This window comes from Populus trichocarpa, chromosome 4, assembly GCF_000002775.5.
Source record: "Populus trichocarpa isolate Nisqually-1 chromosome 4, P.trichocarpa_v4.1, whole genome shotgun sequence".
Lineage (NCBI taxonomy): Eukaryota > Viridiplantae > Streptophyta > Magnoliopsida > Malpighiales > Salicaceae > Populus > Populus trichocarpa.
The window spans coordinates 10121159-10140539 of record NC_037288.2 but is presented as its reverse complement, the minus strand read 5'-3'; the positions used below and the strand labels follow the sequence as shown (position 1 = coordinate 10140539).

Sequence of the window (19381 nt, the reverse complement as noted above, 5' to 3'; positions counted from 1 at the left end):
ATTATGTTTAACTAAGTTAATTATGTCAAGGTGAAAAGGGTACACTAACGGTGTAAAAATAAGTATAATATAAACTTAACATGGACTTTAATGTTGGATACTAACATGCTTTATATTTGTTATCTTGTTCACTTTTAATACTTTGCTTGTTAAATGGTTAATCTAGATTTATGTTGTATAACACTTGGTACAACAAATACTTGGCACTTTCATAGCCCATACTGTATGGTATAACCGACACCTGAGCTATGAAAGGAACTTGATTTGTTGTTAACATAAGTTATAATCATGAATGCCTGACAACATTTACAAGTATTAGCATTATTCGAATAAGATAACTAATGTAATCATGTTAACAATTTATAATCTGATTGGAACCTCCTTTGTGTGTGGTTTCCAATTGAATAAAAAGAGTTTATACTATACTTGTTTGAAATACCATTAGTGGATCCTCTAACCTTGACATTTGTTGTTATCATTGTTTAATCCTTACGTTAATCTTCCATCTCAAAGTTCTCATCAACTTCTTCCTCTTCTTCTTCACTATTATTATTATTGTTGTTATTGTTGTTGTTGTATTATTGTTATCTATAATTTATACAATTAACCTCCCTGTGGTTCGACCCCGGTCTTACCGGGTTATTTATTACTTCGACACTCCTGCACTTGGGAGAAGACATCAATCTTTTGGTCGTGTCAAGTTTTTGGCGCCGTTGCCGGGGAGGTAAATTCTTGTACAAATTATAGTATTTATTTTATTTTCTCTTTTTACTTTTCTTGTATCTAACTTTGTTTATTTTGTTTTGTTTCTTTTTCTTTTTCTTTCTTCTTCTTTTTATTCTCTTTTTACACGTGCATGAGAGTGTGGTCACGTACATTAAGTGGTAGACTTTGTAGGGTATCCTCATCATTTTCAGAAAATATGGCTGAAGAAGATAACCAATCACTTCATAATGAGAATAATGAGAATATTCGGGTTAGAACACTTAGAGACCACATGAATCCCACAAGAACAAGTGCACCCTCATGCATAGTTTTTCCTCCTGATGCATCTCATTTTAATTTTAAGACAGACATTATTCAACTTTTACCATCTTTTCATGGCTTAGATTTAGAAAATCCATACTTGCATTTAAGGGAATTTGAGGAGGTTTGCAACACGTATAATGACTCAAATTGTAGCATGAACACCATTAGGTTAAAGCTTTTTCCTTTTTCACTAAAAGATAAAGCTAAAACATGGCTACAAAATTTGAGACCTGGATCCATTCGTGCTTGGGATGAAATGCAACAACAATTTTTAAAGAAGTTTTTTCTGTCCCACAGAACAAACTCTTTCAAAAGACAAATCATCACTTTCACTCAAAAACCAGGAGAAACATTTTACCAATGTTGGGATAGATATCGAGACTTGCTTAATACTTGCCCCCATCATGGTTTTGAAACATGGAGATTAGTTTCACATTTCTATGAAGGATTAACACCTAGAGATAGGCAAATGGTTGAATTGATGTGCAATGGAACTTTTGAAGATAAAGACCCTAATGAAGCAATGGAGTACTTAGATTTGCTAGCTGAAAATGCACAAAATTGGGACACCACAGGTACTTATGAGGCACCAAGTAAAACCCAACCTCATACATCTAGTGGGGGTATGTACAACCTTAGAGAAGATCATGACCTCCAAGCCAAGTTTGCATCCTTAGCTAGAAAAGTCGAGGCACTAGAATTGAAAAAGAGTGGTCAATTAAAATCTGTTCAAGACATTGCGTGTCAAATCTGTGAAACCAACGAACATTCAACCAATGACTGTCCAACCTTGCCTTCTTTTAAAGAATGTCTCCATGAACAAGCCCACACATTAAACAGTTTCCAAAGGCCCAATCATAACCCATACTCGCAAACATACAACCCTGGTTGGAGAAATCACCCAAATTTCAATTGGAAGAGTGAGAACAATAATGCTCAAACTTCACAGCCACCGTTTCAAGCACACCATAATTTCCAAAATTCTCATGGATATGCACCTCCTTATGCTCCGCCTCCTAGAAGAAATCTTGAGGAAACATTGCATGCATTTATGGAAAAGCAAGAGGCAATTAACACTCAACTTGCTCAAAGCATGACAGATTTTAAAGATACTCTTGCAAAGTTCACATCTGCTCTCAGTTTCCAAGAGAAAGGTAAGTTTCCATCTCAACCACAACAAAATCCCAAGGGGCAGTACCATGCAAATGCAAGTAGTTCGGGAAGCCAATACATGGATCACGTAAAATCAGTCATCACTCTTCGCAGTGGTAAGGTTATTGAAAAACCCATTCTTGAACCTTGTGAGAATGATGATGAGTCAATCTCTGAGGGTAAGGAAGGGGTTGAATCTGATCATTGCAAAGAAAAGACTGATTCTCCGCCAGCACTTCCATTTCCTCATGCCATGACCAAACAAAGGAAAGTTAATCACAACTCTGAAATCTTTGAAACTTTCAAACAGGTAAGGATCAATATACCTTTGTTAGATGCTATTAAACAGGTTCCTTCTTATGCTAAATTTTTGAAAGATCTGTGCACTGTGAAGAGAAAATTGAATGTGAAAAAGAAAGACTTTTTAGCCGAACAAGTAAGTGCCATTCTTCAGAACAATAATGCATTGAAATATAAAGACCCTGGTTGTCCTACAATTTCTTGCTTTATTGGAGAACATAAAATTGAAAGAGCCTTACTTGATCTTGGAGCTAGTGTGAATTTACTTCCATATTCAGTTTTTCAAAGTCTCAATCTAGGTGAGTTAAAACCAACTTCTGTGACTCTTTTACTTGCCGATAGATCTATAAAAGTGCCTAGAGGAATAGTTGAAGATGTGTTAGTACAAGTCGATAAATTCATTTACCCTGTAGATTTTATTGTCTTGGACACACAACCTGTTGAAGCATGTAATTCATTTCCTGTTATTTTAGGACGTCCGTTTCTTGCAACTTCTAATGCATTGATTAATTATAGGAATGGACTGATGAAGCTATCATTTGGAAACATGACATTGGAGATGAATATTTTTAACATTTACAAACAACCTGGAGATGATAATGATTTACAAGAAGTAGATTCTATTGAAGAATTAGTTTATGATCAACTTGAATCTACTTTGAGTAAAATTGAATTGGATGAATCTGAAGATTTGCAAATGATTTATTCTCAGGAAGAAATCACGGGTGAAAAAGACACCAAAAATGTTGATGCAGATCTTTTGTCAAAAGTGACAACAGATTCGACATCCGACATCACACCAATCGATGATTACTTTCCTGATGAATCCTTACTTTCTCTTAGTTCAATGCCTTGGTTTGCTAAAAATATCAATTTCCTTGCCTCAGGTGATTTGCCAACTCATTGGAGTACCGAAGACAAAGGTAAGTTTTTGAACGAAGTGAAGAAATTTTATTGGGATGACCCTTACTTATTCGAATATTGTCCTGATCAAATATTTCGAAGATGCATTCCTGACAATGAGGTAAGTAATGTCATTAAACTTTGTCATTCTGAAGCATGTGGGAGTCATTTCTCGTCAAAAAAGACAGCTGCGAAAATCTTACAAAATGGATTTTATTGGCCCACCATGTTCAAGGACACACATGCATTCTGCAAAACTTGTGAAAATTGTCAAAAAGTTGATACTGGTCAAAAAGTTTTGCTTTATAATTCTCGACTCCATTTATGTCCTGGAAAGCTAAGATCAAGATGGAGCGGTCCATTTATTGAGAACACATGTGTATCCTTATGGGGCCTTTGATATTGAGAATCCAAAGAATGACAATGTTTCTAAGGGAAATGGACATCGTTTGAAACCTTACTTTGATAATTTTCCTAGTGAAAATGAATCCATTGGTTTGAATGACCCTGTAGATAAAGGTTGATTATTTTGTTTTTCTCACATTGTTTTGTGTTCCTTTTTGGTGTGACTTTCGTTTTGCTAGTCTCTCTCACCCCGGTCAAATGGCGGATAACGGTACTCCGTGACTTCAGTCGGTTCTTTCAGTTTCCCATAATAACTGATATTTGTATATATTTGTGCAATACTTTGCTTTTTCTCCCTTCTCTAAATCTCTTCTCCAATTCTCATTTGAAAATGGACACCACTCTTGAAAAATTGAAAAAGTACTTTCCCGCTCTGCCTCAGAATGCGATTACAAAAATTTACCGTGCTAGGTGTGCAAGATTGAGGTTGTTAATGAATCATGGAATTCCTGAAGATATCCGTTGGTTGATTGAAGCAAAGGTCTGATTATCAGGTGAGTCCTCCAATTCTTTCATCTCACACATGCCTGGAACAGGTAAAAGCACTTTTGCAAAGAAACGTCGTGCAAAACAACTGAAAGTCTGTCACAGATGTGCCAGATGGACTTGTAATGCAACATGTCGTTCTTTAGGAATGGTATCTATAAACCGTGAAGATAAAATACAATTCATTAAGGATGGCCTGAGTAAGGGGTCTTTAGATAATCTTCTATTAACCCTTGAGACGCATCCTAGTGGAGATGTGCATCGTGCTATTCATGATTTATGGCCCCATTTTCATAAAGAACATGATCGACTTAGTCTTGGGAATCTGACTAAAAAAGACCCTGTTTGCCAGTTTTTAAGAAAACTGGATGGGAAGCCTATCCCCGACCCATAGAGGGCGTTTAAGCCGTTCTTGGACGTAAAACCAAGGGAAGATGTGAGCCACAATCACAACTACCTGTACATACACATGCTTTTTCAAAATAAATAATTAAATAAAGAGAGAGAGAGAAAGAGTGTGTGAGACTCCAGCTGGTCTGCATATAAGGGTATGATTGCATCTTTAATTTCTCATCTATAAAATCTTCTCTTCCTTCCCCTCATTTCTACTCAACCCTTACATTAGACAGATATAGAAGTGTGTAGAAATGGCAGGTCCCTCAAGTTATCACATAAAAAATATTTGTGTTTTCGGTGGATTCAGTCCTGGGAAGGAAATAGCATTTTTAGAAGCAGCAAATCATCTTGGTCAGGTCCTAGCTGAGAGAAAGATTCATTTAGTGTATGGAGGAGGCAGCCTTGGGTTAATGGGGGGTGTGGCAATAGCTGCATTTTTAGGAGGTAGTCAAGTTTTGGGGGTCGTCCCCGAAGCTTTAACAAAAGGGGACATCATTGGAAGAACAATTGGAGAGGAACTACAGGTCTCCACAATGTTTGATCGAATGAATACAATGTTTAACCATGCTGATGCCTTCATTGCCTTACCAGGTGGTTTGGGCACATTGGAAGAGATCTTTCATATTTCCTCTTGGGCCCAACTTCACATTCACCATAAACCTATAGGTTTGCTCAATGTTAATGGTTTTTATGATAATTTGTTGTCTTTTCTTGATCAAGCTGTGGAACAGGAATTTCTAACATCTTCGGCACGACAAATCATAATCTTTGCTGCTACTGCTGAACAATTGATCGACAAACTACAATCTTTCACCCCTGTAATTGATCCTTCCATGAGTCGCATAAATTGGTCAACTACAGAAAGCCGTAAAAAGCTTAGATTGGATTTGAGCCTTCGTTTGTGAATCCTTGTGTCTTTTGGTTTTATTATTAGCATATTATTTTGTTTTGTTATTTCTTATATTTGTTTAAGTGTGTTTCAGGTTTGTTAGTGTTCATTGTTTCAGGTGATGTCTTCTATACTCTATCTTTCTATCTTATGACATTGAGGACAATGTCTTGTTCTGGTTGGGGGGAGAGGGTAGTAGTTGACATTAAAAAAAAAAAAAAAACTAACTTACTAACTGTTTTTGCTATTTTTAAAACCATTTGACAAAACTGTTATTACTAGGATGGCAGAGTAAGGGGGAATTTTATTGACTCTTGAGACGCATCTTAGTAAACATTTTCTAATGGTTATTTGCAATATTCATAACAAGGCCTATTAGAATACTTCTTGAAATATTCAGGTTTACAAACTCTCGCATTATTATCACTTGATTCTGCTCATATACTCATTTAACAAGTATTCTTAAACCTTCATTTTCACACACACACTGTAACATATGATTGTGGGTTGCATATTGGATTATTACATTATTTATGTTCTTTTGTTAAAGGTAACAACTAAGGGATAGGGATAGTATATAATTTTCAAAAAAAAAAAAGAGAAAAAAAAAAGAAATAAAAAAAATGATGATAATAAAAACGTAGATAAGTTTGGTTTCGTAGCCTCCCTAACCTAAGCAATTAAGCCCGAAGGGGTGTTTTAACACCTAATACCCTAAAGTCAACTGATTTGGGAGCTATTGGCCCAAAGCTTGTTACATGGGTTAAGGAGAAAAGCTTAAGGGAATCAAACATTGCACTATCTACGTATCAGTATCTGCAACCCGAGTTACTAAGCTCGTAGGGGTGTCTCAACACCTAATGCCCTAAGACCAACTGGTCTGGGAGTCATTAGCCGAAAGCTCGTTACATGGGTTAAAGATACATTGTGTTTTAAGTATATGTATATATATATTGAAAAAAAGAAAAAAAAAAGAGAAAAAGAGAAAAAGAAAAAAAAAGAAGATAATAATCCCAACCCAAGGAAGTTAACCTTAAACATTAGAACAAAATATTGTTTTCTTCCAATAAAAGCCCCATCATCTATGTTTTCATACATTGAGCACATAAAAAGGAAGGTTTAATAATATTTTGTTTAAGAGGTATTGAGCAGATATATAAAATTTAATGAGAGTTTGTTTATCTGGATAGATTAATGGAAGTTGAATGATGAATGCCTTGCTTTGTGGAATTTGCAAATTGTTTCTCTATTTTAACGTTTTGATTACTAGGGACTAGTAATAAGCTGGTTGGGGGGTGTGATTAGTACTTAAAAGTGCATTTTTATCAAGGTTCTATATCATCATTTTGCACTTGAAGTATCAATAACTCCTTAACTAAAGCATGTTTTATACTAACATATCTAATAATATAAGATACCTTTAATTTATGGTAAATGTTCATCTTAAATGCAGGCCTATCACATAAATGAAAGAATTGATTGATGAGTTGAAGTACTGCAATTGAAAGGACAAAGAGATGGGCAAACTTAGAAAAGAGATGATTGGTGTAGTCCAAACTTGAACACTGTTCGGTAATCGGGTGATATCTGGAGCTGCAGATCTTGGATTTAGGTCCATCTTATATGTATGGAAAGCTAAGACATAGGCCTACAACTTTCATGAGGAGTCCAAGATTTAATAAGGCCGTTTTCAAGTCCAAATTGTAGCAACAACGAAGAAGTCCGAATCTGTCCTGCAGCCCAGACACTGTTCAGTGTTCAGCCCATATCTCGAGTTCTAGAAGTCCAAATGATCTCAAATTTTTACCCTGGAAAGATGAGACAATTCCCTAGAACTTTCATGATTGAAGTCTGTTCAAATGATGACGTTATCAATGACGTTTTTGGCAGACAAGAAGATAAGAATTGTCACCAAGTCAAGATGTGGCCACTCACTCATCAATTAGTCAACAAATCAATAGTTCCGAATTTTGGCCTATAAAAGGAGGCATTTTGCATGTATTTAGGCATCTTGGTGTTCAGATCAAGATCATGCTCTTGCTCTCTCTTTATATTTTGTAATGCTTAAGTTTTGCTTATATTAATTTCTTGCTTATGCTTTTCATTTCCTTTCCTTGTTTATTTATGTTTCTTTCTTTCATTATGTTTAACTAAGTTAATTATGTCAAGGTGAAAAGGGTACACTAACGGTGTAAGAATAAGTATAATATAAACTTAACATGGACTTTAATGTTGGATACTAACATGCTTTATATTTGTTATCTTGTTCACTTTTAATACTTTGCTTGTTAAATGGTTAATCTAGATTTATGTTGTATAACACTTGGTACAACAAATACTTGGCACTTTCATAGCCCATACTGTATGGTATAACCGACACCTGAGCTATGAAAGGAACTTGATTTGTTGTTAACATAAGTTATAATCATGAATGCCTGACAACATTTACAAGTATTAGCATTATTCGAATAAGATAACTAATGTAATCATGTTAACAATTTATAATCTGATTGGAACCTCCTTTGTGTGTGGTTTCCAATTGAATAAAAAGAGTTTATACTATACTTGTTTGAAATACCATTAGTGGATCCTCTAACCTTGACATTTGTTGTTATCATTGTTTAATCCTTACGTTAATCTTCCATCTCAAAGTTCTCATCAACTTCTTCCTCTTCTTCTTCACTATTATTATTATTGTTGTTATTGTTGTTGTTGTATTATTGTTATCTATAATTTATACAATTAACCTCCCTGTGGTTCGACCCCGGTCTTACCGGGTTATTTATTACTTCGACACTCCTGCACTTGGGAGAAGACATCAATCTTTTGGTCGTGTCAGTGATAATGATATTTATGTTGTTATTGACTTATGTAATCTATCCTTAATAATCATTATTGTAAAAAAATATTTTATAATTTGCAAGCAAATTTCTTAAAACATTATAACAATTTTACGATAATAATCAAAATATAGATCACTTGGTTTATATTAAAATATAAATACTCTTAATAATATCATATCATTGATTGATGATAGTGATGTTTTGTTATCTATATAGTGTTTTAAAATAAAAAGTTATGTTAGATTAAACTATAAGAAATAATTAAAAAATAAAATAAATCTTTCAATACTTTTCATGAATATAAAATAAAAATAAAAAATACAATTGAAAATTTGATTAGAAAATGAAATTATAATGTTTGAATTATTTTATTAATGTTTGAAGAATTAAATTGAGGTTAGTTTTGTCATTTCATAAAATTATAAAATGAGAATAAAATTGTAAAAAAAAATCATCTTATAAAAATATATTTATGGCTAATAGCATATAAGAAAAAATCATCTCCCTAATTGCATATAAGAAAAAATCAAATGATCAAGCAAGATTACCCAATGAGTAGATACAAATTAATCTCTTTCATTTTGCAAAACTAATTAAATAGTCTCTTTAATTTTAAAAACTAATTAATTAGTTTTTATAATTTTAAGTTTATCTATAAATTAATTCTTTTTTTTCTTCATTTATGCTTCTTTTCAATTTATGTTATTATTTAATTATAAAAAAGAAAAAAAATAAATACATAATATAAAAAGATCGAATAAATAATAAGATATTTTTAATATAAAATAATATTAAATTGGGTGCGATGAATACCAAGAAAAGAAAATAATTAATTAGTTTCTCAGACTAGAAAGACTAAAAAAAATAAAAAAACAAATTAGAGGAACTACTTTATAATCTACCCCAATAAAATTATATTTAGCTATTGTTGCAGGAAGTGAAGGACCATCACCAAACATAGGGCTGAGCATTTCCGGTTCGGTCCGGTTTTAAACCAAATTAAACAACCAAACCGAATTTTTTTTTAATTTTTTGAACCGAACCGAACCGAAAACCGGTTCAAACCGATTAATTTCGGTTCGGTTCGGTTCGGTTTTTTTCCATTCCAAACCGGTTCAAACCCAATGGTCCTCTACCAACACTGTTCATCCTCTTCCTCCTCTGGAATACAAGAACCCGCCTGAAAAAGAAAAATAAATGTTGGCCTCTATTAGAACCATCAACACAACTAATCCAATCCACATTGTAGATCTGGTTGTCTACCACAAATCCCATTTTGTTTCGGTTTCCTTCACCCCACGATGCGTCATTAATGTTAAGGAAACTCATCACCAGATCCAACAAAGGGAAAACCCAAAAACCAGAGAGGGGAAGAACAAGAAACAACAAGAAAAGAAGAGAGAGGATCGGGGTTCCATGCCATCCACCAAATCCAACAAAAACAAACAAAGGGAAAACCCAAAAACCAGAGAGGGGAAGAACAAGAAACAACAAGAAAAGGAGAGAGAGGATCGGGGTTCCATCCACCAGATCCAACAAAAACAAACAAAGTCATTGTTGATTAATCTCTGCTTTCTCAAGAACCCGTGCTTTCCAGGAAGAAGATATGGCTTGATTTTAGAAATATTTATTTTAAATAACGTACAAAAAATATGGCTTGATTTTAGAACATAAGATCATCCTTGATCAATAATAATTAATAGAGATAATTAATTCAAAATCAAATATTAATTGATATTGAATATTCAACATCCAAAAAACAGGATCTGATAATAGACCATATCATTTTTAGATTAATTATCAATTAATATAAGCAGTTAATACAAGAATTATTTTTATTATCATTTTATTTTTATTAAATTAAATATAAAAAACGAGAGTTGGACCTACATTGGCAATGAAAAATTAGACATTGAACCCACACACAATGACAACTAAATTCAAGCATTGGACCGTGTCTTCATTTTTTATTTATTTAGGGTATTTTACATAAATAAAAAAATACAATACAAATACATGTAAAAAAATAAAATTAAAAATATTCTAGAAGTCCTTGAATTTACCTGAATGCCACTGTCTAGGAAAAATACCGAAATACCCTTGAACTTCAATGAAATTTTTTTGAAAATACCTTTGGTGGCGCGTATAGCTCACGCTCGTCCGCTCTCGGAGGTGGTGAAATTTTCCAACGAGAACTCGTGAAAACAAGGGCAGATTCTGGTAGATCACAATGATAGTACTCCACTGGTGGTGGTGGTTTAGGTCTTTGACCACTAGGGAGAGAGAATTGATGGCTTGAGGCTTCAGTTGGCCAAAGGTTTTGCTGGCTTTTTTCGGCCATATAAGGCGTAGACTGCGATGAGGACCACCAAGGGTTTTCTCGCGAGGAGAAGAGGAGTCTTTCTATGGTGACAAGGTGTCGTGAAGTGGCCGGGGTTGGGAGATCTGATGATAGAAAGAATCGATAGTGAGGAAGAGAGATATTCTGAGAAATATTACGATGCAGATGCTGGCATGGTAATCTAGTGCACCTGGAGCGTTGGGACCCTTGGATCACTTCTTAATTGATCCCACAATTGTGGCTGGCTTGATCTGAAACTTGATCTGACGATCATGATTGACAAATATTTGTTTCTGTGTGATAAGGTGCATTGGATTCTTGGTACACGCTCAAATAGTTATATCTATGTTAATTAGTTAATGAATTGTTAAATATAATATCATCACTCATTTATATAGTAAATCATCCAATAATAAACTCCCTTTTTTTTAACTAACGACCGACATACTATGATGCACTTATACCTATACCTATTTGACTAAAATCTTAAAACACACACAAGATTTGGTTGACGTGGCAAAATAAAATCAAAGAACAGATATTTTAAGGGTTAAGATGAATTTGAGTTTTAATCTAGTGTGTTAAATCCTATTAGATCAGATTAAATCAAGGGTTTAAATCTAATTATTATTATATCTAACTGTTGAGATATTTTTGGTAATTTTTTAATTTTTTTTTAATCAATATCTTATTAGGATAAAAAAAGGATTTCAAAAAAAAAATGAATAGTATCTCAATAACTCTTAACAATATTTTCAGCATTCTCTCCCTCCTTTTTTTTATTTTTATTTTTGCGATGTAAGCCAGTGCACAATAGACATGCACCAGACACATGAAATATAAAGCATCTTAAAAAAGAAAATTTCACATGCTCCAACTGTTCTTAAAAAAAATAAAATTGTATTATTAATTTTTATTTTATTATATATAATAATAAATATACATACATAAAATTAAAAACTTAAATCAGTATTAGAAAAAACTTGTTTCAATTGCTAAAAAATTAATTTCAAACATTAAAAAATATTTTTTTAATCATTATTAACCCGATAGATTTGTTTTTAATAAAAAATAATGATTTTAACCCAAAAATACCTAAAACTTATTTTTTACCCCGATCGACACGATTTGACCCGTATTGACCTGGTGGATTCAGTTTTCATCGAAAATGATATTTTGACCCAAAATGATCCGAAACTCATTTCTTACCCTGATCGACATGGTTTGACCCGGTGGGCTTGGTTTTGATGAAAAAATGACGGTTGACCCGAGAAAAATATATTTTTAAATTTTAAACTTTTTTTTTATTTTTATGAATAAGAATATAAATAAAATTATTTATGAGAAAATTTTAGAGAATTCAAAATTGGGTTATTATAATAATTTACTCTTATTTTTTAAATTTTTATAGGAGCAACCCCAGTAAAAAAAAAAGGTTCAACTTTTGTATCACAAAAATGTTGTTAGATATTCACCTGTTGGAGCAATTCACCCAAAAGCGTTGGCCATAATCCATCAATAGGTTAGGAAATGCCAATGATTTAAAATATAAAATAAAACGTACATTTGGCCCTCAAAAGCACTCATGTACATGGACAAAATTAATGCATTTTAAAAAATATGATATTAACGCTATACACCATTTATACTAAAAATAAAACGTAAATTTTATGGTATCATCATATTTATTAATTGAGAAATGAAAGATGATGCATGCATTTAATACAATGAAATAAAAAATATATAAACTAATCAATCATAAAACTAGTATTAAATACTAATTAAAAACTAAAATAAAAAATTTATCTTCCTACTAAAAAAAAAAACATGCATATGCAAATATTCTATATATGTAGGCTACAAAGAGTCCTTGTTAATAATAACATTGGCGTAATAGACCATGCAATAAATAAAAGAACGAAGTTAAATTTTATTTATAACAATTAAAATTAATATTTGAAAGGGTTTAAAAGATTTTAAAAATGTTTCTTTAGTCAAAACCCTTATTTTCTTATTTATGCATTTTCCTGTTTTTACGAACATTGTTTTTTATTAACAACATGATTTTTTCAATAAACTTAAAGTAATTAAAATAGATGTTCACTAGAATTTTAATAATTTAAATTCATGAGAAAAATATTTTCTTTAGCCAAAATCCTTTTTTTCTTTATTAATTTATTTTAAGGAAACATATTTGTTTTTTTTTAATAAAAGCATGTTTTCTGAAATTCAAATTTATCATGTTTTGAAAAGAAAACTCTCAACAAAAGAATAAAAAAAATCATGTCTTGATAATTTTTATGTGTTTGTATAGAAAAATAAAAGGATAATTAGTTAGAGAAAATTATAGAAAAATCTCATAATAAAAAAAAATATTTTATTTTCATTGAATATTCATGTGCAAAATTTTTAAGAAACATTTGTATTTTATATTCATGTATAATTATTCATAAAATAATTAAAAAATGTTATTTTAGAAGCTCTAATCTTATTTTAAAAAATAACATTAACAAATAATTTTTTAAATATTATTATAATTATTTATTTAAAATTTTTTATTTTAAAATATAAAAAAATCCAAGAGCCAAGCCCACAAACACCTAGGCTTTAAAGGATAGCTCAAGCACACCTAGTCGGAAAAAAAAGGCTTAAGCATATTTGTAATTAGAAGGGTAGGCCAACACGTTTTTTTTCTTTAAAAAGAGTATTGTATAGTCTACTAAGTTTTTTATTTAAAACAACCGAAACATTATCTGTCAAAGCACGATCTAAGTTTGAAGACCCCAAAATCCAAATTTTAACTTGTTTTCATCTAAAAACATATAAAAAATAATCACAGGAACATCAATAACTCTATTGTGAACTTCAAAACACTCTCTAATCAATTTAAAAATAAAAAAACAAACAAAATAAACAAATCTAAAATTACAACATTTAGGGACCGAAAACAAGGGGAAATGAAGTTTTAAGGCCAATGTATAAAAATCTAAAATTACAAGGACCATAAAACATGAAATTTGAGACCTTTAGAAACCAAATTAAACTTATATGAAGACTTTAAGGACCAAAATAAGAATATTGCAATATCTAGGGGTTGAAATGTGAGAGAAATGACGTTTTAGGACCAAAACTTAAGCACCTAAAATTATAGGGACAAAAAATATAATAACAGAAAACTTTAAAGAGTAAATTGAACTTCTTTAAAAACTCTAAGGACCCAATTTGCAACATTAAAACCTTAGAAAATGAACTTTTATAACCAAAATATAAATAACTAAAGCTACATGAATAAACCTCTAGAAACTAGAGCATACCTTTTCAATACGAGTGGAGTTAAAACACCCACTTGTTTTTGGCTCCTCAGTGACGACGACTATCACATTTGTAATAAAATTAAAAACAAAGCAGGACACACGACAACTATAATTAGTGTATGACAATGATTCCATAATCTATCTGTGAAATCTTCCGTGGGGCCCCTCTCAGCTCAATTTTACAGGATCTATAAGACAAATACCACGTGGCATGATGCACCAGCACCCCCCTTTTTTCTTTTGCCCATAAAAAATAAACCATATTTTCACCCTTGTAAATTCATCAATTGTTTATTTCTATCCCCGTACTCTTTAAGTTCCTAAATTTACCCCCTGGTTCTTAGAACAACAGCCAATCTTCAATACATACCTATATTAATCTTTTTATACCATTTCATGCCATCATATACCAAATCCATCTCAATATCAATAGATTTTAAATCCTTTTATAATTGTTACCCTTATTGTCTTACAAATCTTAGTTTCACCCTATACTACTAAATAAATAATTAAGGAAAGACTATTTTCTCCATTTATTTATTGTTTTCCCTCTCAAATCTCATACAAGTTAACACTTAAAATATTATTGAAAAACAAATTAAAAAAAAAGTAGAATATATAATGATTTGGGAAAAACATTGGAAGGCTTTAAGCAATTAAAAGGTGTTTTAGAATGTGATAATAGCGGCGGTTTAAAGTGTTTTTTGCTTGGAAATGCATTAAAATAATATATATTTTTTATTTTTTTAAAATTATTTTTCACATCAATATATTAAAATAATCTAAAAACATAAAAAATAAATTTAAAAAATAAATTTTAAATTTTTGAAAACATGATTTCAACTGCCAAACGCTGTCCAGATATAAAACCACGTTCCCAAAATACTGCCCAAGTATAGAAGTGAGATATTGAATAATCTATAGGAGTTAAAATACAAAACCATTCATAGTTATTTATGACGAAAAATCCAAAATCTTAACATATATATATATAAAACAAGTACGCGTAACTAAGATAAGATCATAAGAGATGACAGATCCCTTTCGGTTTTAGATCTCCAACAAAACAACGACCTTTCCCCTTTCACTTCTTCAAGCTAAAAAAACATAATTCAGATCCTGATTAAAATCCAACAATGGCGCTGGCGGCCCGAGGAACCCGAGGGGGAGGCAGCGGCGGCATCAACGGTGGACTCCGCCCTTTTTTCTCTTACCGGATCTTCATCTCTGCCATTTTCACTCTTCTCTTCCTCGCTACTTTCTCCATTCTATTCTCCTCTCACCATCACCATCACCATCACCATCACGAAGACGACGTAAGCATCGAAACCTCACTAAAACTACATGTCTTTTGTAATATTTCAATTCAATTCAATTCGTTGACTTCATTTATTTGTTTTTGCGTTTTTGAATGCTGGATTTGTGGAACAGTCACTGCCTAGTAGCGGAAATGCTTACGTACAACGTACCTTTTTGGCGGTTAAATCAGATCCCTTAAAAACACGATTAGATTTGATATATAAACAAGCGAATGATCACATGACTTTAGTCAATGCATACGCCGCGTATGCGAGAAAGCTCAAGCTTGATATTTCTAAACAGTTAAGAATGTTTGATGAATTAGCTAAGAATTTAACGGATTTACCTTTGAAACCGAGTTATAAATCCTCCCTTTTCGAGCCGGGTAGTCCGGTGGATGAGGATGTTTTAAGGCAATTTGAGAAGGAAGTTAAGGATATAGTGAAAGTTGCCAGGTTAATGATAGTGGAATCGAAGGAGAGTTATGATAATCAGATAAAAATTCAGAAGTTGAAAGATACGATTTTTGCGGTTAATGAGTTGTTAATTAAGGCCAAGAAGAATGGAGCGTTTGCGAGCTTGATTTCTGCCAAGTCTGTACCGAAGAGTTTGCATTGTTTGGCGATGAGGCTTGTGGAGGAGAGGGTTGCCCATCCGGAGAAGTACAAGGAGGAAGGGTATAAGGAGGAGTTTGAGGATCCAAGTTTGTATCATTATGCTATTTTTTCAGATAATGTGATTGCGGTTTCAGTTTTGATTAGGTCTGTGGTGAAGAATGCGGAGGAACCGTGGAAACATGTTTTTCACGTGGTTACAGATAGGATGAATGTTGCAGCTATGAAGGTTTGGTTTAGGATGCGGCCTGTGGAAGGTGGCGCTTTTGTAGGGATCAAGGCAGTGGAGGAGTATAGATTCTTGAATTCATCATATGTGCCGGTTTTGAGGCAGCTTGAGAATGCTAATATGCAGAAGTTTTATTTTGAGAATCAGGCAGAGAATGCTACCAAAGATTCGACTAATATGAAGTTTCGGAACCCTAAGTACTTGTCTATGTTGAATCATCTTCGGTTTTATTTGCCAGAGATGTATCCTAAGTTGCATAAAATTTTGTTTTTGGATGATGATGTTGTGGTTCAGAAGGATTTGACTGGGTTGTGGAAGGTTGATTTGGATGGTAAGGTGAATGGAGCTGTTGAGACTTGCTTTGGATCATTTCATCGTTATGCACAGTATTTGAACTTTTCACATCCTTTGATTAAGGAGAGGTTTAATCCCAAGGCCTGTGCCTGGGCTTTTGGGATGAATATATTTGATCTTGATGCATGGAGGCGGGAGAAATGCACAGAGCAGTATCATTATTGGCAGAGCCTGGTAAGTGCATCTTTCCTTCCTTTCCAACTAACTTATTTCTTACAGGATTTCTCCTTTTAATTGCCACACAAAGTAACATCGTAAATTCTGATCACAGAATGAGGAACGCACTCTATGGAAACTGGGTACTCTTCCACCTGGCTTGATCACCTTTTACTCAACGACGAAGTCCCTGGACAAATCCTGGCATGTGCTTGGCCTCGGATATAATCCAAGTATTAGTATGGACGAGATCAGCAACGCTGCTGTCATTCATTATAATGGAAACATGAAACCTTGGCTTGACATTGCAATGAACCAGTACAAGAATCTCTGGACTAAGTATGTAGACAATGATATGGAATTTGTTCAGACATGCAATTTTGGCCTTTAGACGAATTCCGGTCCTGCTCCATCATTGGCCAGGTAGACAGCAATGAGCTGTAAGTGTTCATACTGGATTACTTCTATTTACCAAAATTTTGGATCCGATCATTAGTTGTCACTTTCAAAGTGCTGTATTCAACCAAAATGGTTTCGTACACGCAGAAATGATTCTTTTGAATGAAATATTTTTGACGAACTCCAGCGATTCACATATTGTGCTATGAGTATTTTGACATGTTACATAACTTCTATATTAACTGTAATTTCTCTTATCTTAGTTCTTTGTCAAAAAACATCTGTGTTTACATCTGAACTTATTGAAATATGTTAAACTTTGACATTTGATAACAAACTTTGTTGAAAACAAGGCAATCAAATTTTCTAGAGTAATACCCCCAATTTAGTTGCAGGAAGGGAGGTGTTTGTAGACAAAGATTTAATTAATATGCATATATACTTGGGAACAGATCTAGGATGAATTTCTAGTTGGCAGTGCAAAATTCTTCATCTGAAGTAGAGGAAGCTAGGTAATTTTTAAGGCGGGTCATGGAAGCGAAAATCTCATCGTTTCTTGGACTAAGCTAAAATTTGTTAATGCTCTCCCAAGCTTGTTATGCTTACTATATGATTCATGCAAGAACCTTTTGACTAAACTTGGCAAGTCTCACTATATCATATGCTTATCCACCTTAACTAAATAGCATGAAGGTCAACCTTGGGAATTAGAGGTCACAATACATTGTTGATACAACCAGCAGTAATTCATCTATCATGCCATCATGTGCGGTTTTCTCATTTAGTTTTGTCACATCTTGATTCCTCTATCCTTATGACCCTCGTAAACATCTTGTGTGCATGCTATCTTTTGTGCAACTTTTTATTACTCCAATAATTTTCTTCTTGTTTGTTTTTACTTAACTGCTCCAAAGATAAGAATTGTGCAATAGACATGGGTTTGTGGACTTTGGAGGTCACTTGGCATTGTTCTATCTGTTTGTTGGACATTTAAATTGAAATCTGTAAGTAGATTGTTGATCTGGAAATTGTCGGTCTATATGCAAGGTACTATTCTTTAATTGAGAACTATAAAAGATGCTTTTGGGAAGATGGCAATGCAAGTTAGAATGCTTAGGCTGATGATGGCATAAGCAATATGATGTTGCTGAGAGTGATGGTTAGTGAACAGCATCTGAAATGAATTAGGAATTCTGGACATTCTGTTTGGAGCAATGGGCTGGCATAACCACTGTTCTGCATATTTAGAATTTTAGCTTAACCTCTAGATAATTACTTACCAAGGCTAGTTACCTCACTTTTAGGGTTGCAATCAACTTTCTCCCTCATGGAAGCCTCCAAGAACAATTTAAGATTACTTACAAACTAGGTTCTTATAAATCTCAAATTCTAGAAACAAACTTAGGTGCAAATATTTTCTACATGAGTTACTCTGAGGTTCTAAGAAAGCATTATGAAGAGCTATAGAGTAGCACCTGCTATTGGATGATAAACCTATCTCGCCACAGATGCTGGAACACGGCCAGCTATGGCCACTAGATTCTTGTAATCTAACCATCAAGGCATGGGTCTGTTGGTAAGGAAACCAGAGCCTGATTATGATTAAGAGTGCAAAACTTTATAGCATCATTCGACTACATGCTTTTAGGTTGTAGTAACTTTACACAAACAAGTTACATCGGGTGGATACAGTAACCCAATGATTTCTGCACCTGATTCTATAGAAGCCAATCAACGTAGTCTCACCTTTGCTCCATCAAAAAGTCCCATCTCTAAATTGAGGAGAGTGATTTTTTGAGCCCGGGGAGGATTACTAAATTGAAGAAGGTTGTCCCTTCTCTAAAATATAATTTGCTGAGTTGGAGGAAATTTCAACCAAGCAATGTCTAGGAAGGTGAGAGGGAGAGAGAAGTCGGTGACTGAGTCAAGTGAGTTGCAGGCTAGGGCAACTTGGAAGAGCTCCGGTCTTTTCACAAAACCTTTGGGAGCCATGAAATATATAGAAGTTAGACGCGATAAGTTGAGAACTCCAAAACTTGTTCACAATCTCTTATATTATTCTGTAGCATTATATTACTGTGCTCTAGCATTTTATTACTTACAGTTAAGGTACAGTGCATAAGTTAAGTTCACATTAAAGAACAAGAGTTACATAATAATATTAATGTAACTAGAGTTTGTATGTTATCTATATTTGTAAACCATTTAATTGGATTATGCTATTATATTACAACATGAACTTATTGAGCAATTTTCTAAATTTATTAATCTT

The 19381-nt window shown here is 33.1% G+C and overlaps 1 protein-coding gene and 1 long non-coding RNA gene across 2 annotated transcripts; one reads left to right on the top strand and one right to left on the bottom strand.

Annotated features, from left to right (window-relative positions):
- Positions 1 to 9163: 9163 nt before the first annotated feature.
- Positions 9164 to 11080, bottom strand: LOC112327103 (uncharacterized). The gene is made up of 2 exons (XR_008059030.1): positions 10535 to 11080; positions 9164 to 9583 (listed from the first exon to the last, which is right to left on the bottom strand). It is a non-coding gene; the product is annotated as an uncharacterized LOC112327103 (long non-coding RNA).
- Positions 11081 to 15065: 3985 nt separating this feature from the next.
- On the top strand, positions 15066 to 17290 carry LOC18097647 (probable galacturonosyltransferase 9). The gene is made up of 3 exons (XM_006384180.3): positions 15066 to 15374; positions 15490 to 16728; positions 16826 to 17290. Exons 1-3 carry the CDS (start codon positions 15195 to 15197, stop codon positions 17099 to 17101), a joined length of 1695 nt encoding a protein of 564 aa, XP_006384242.2. The 5' UTR covers positions 15066 to 15194; the 3' UTR covers positions 17102 to 17290.
- Positions 17291 to 19381: the final 2091 nt, after the last annotated feature.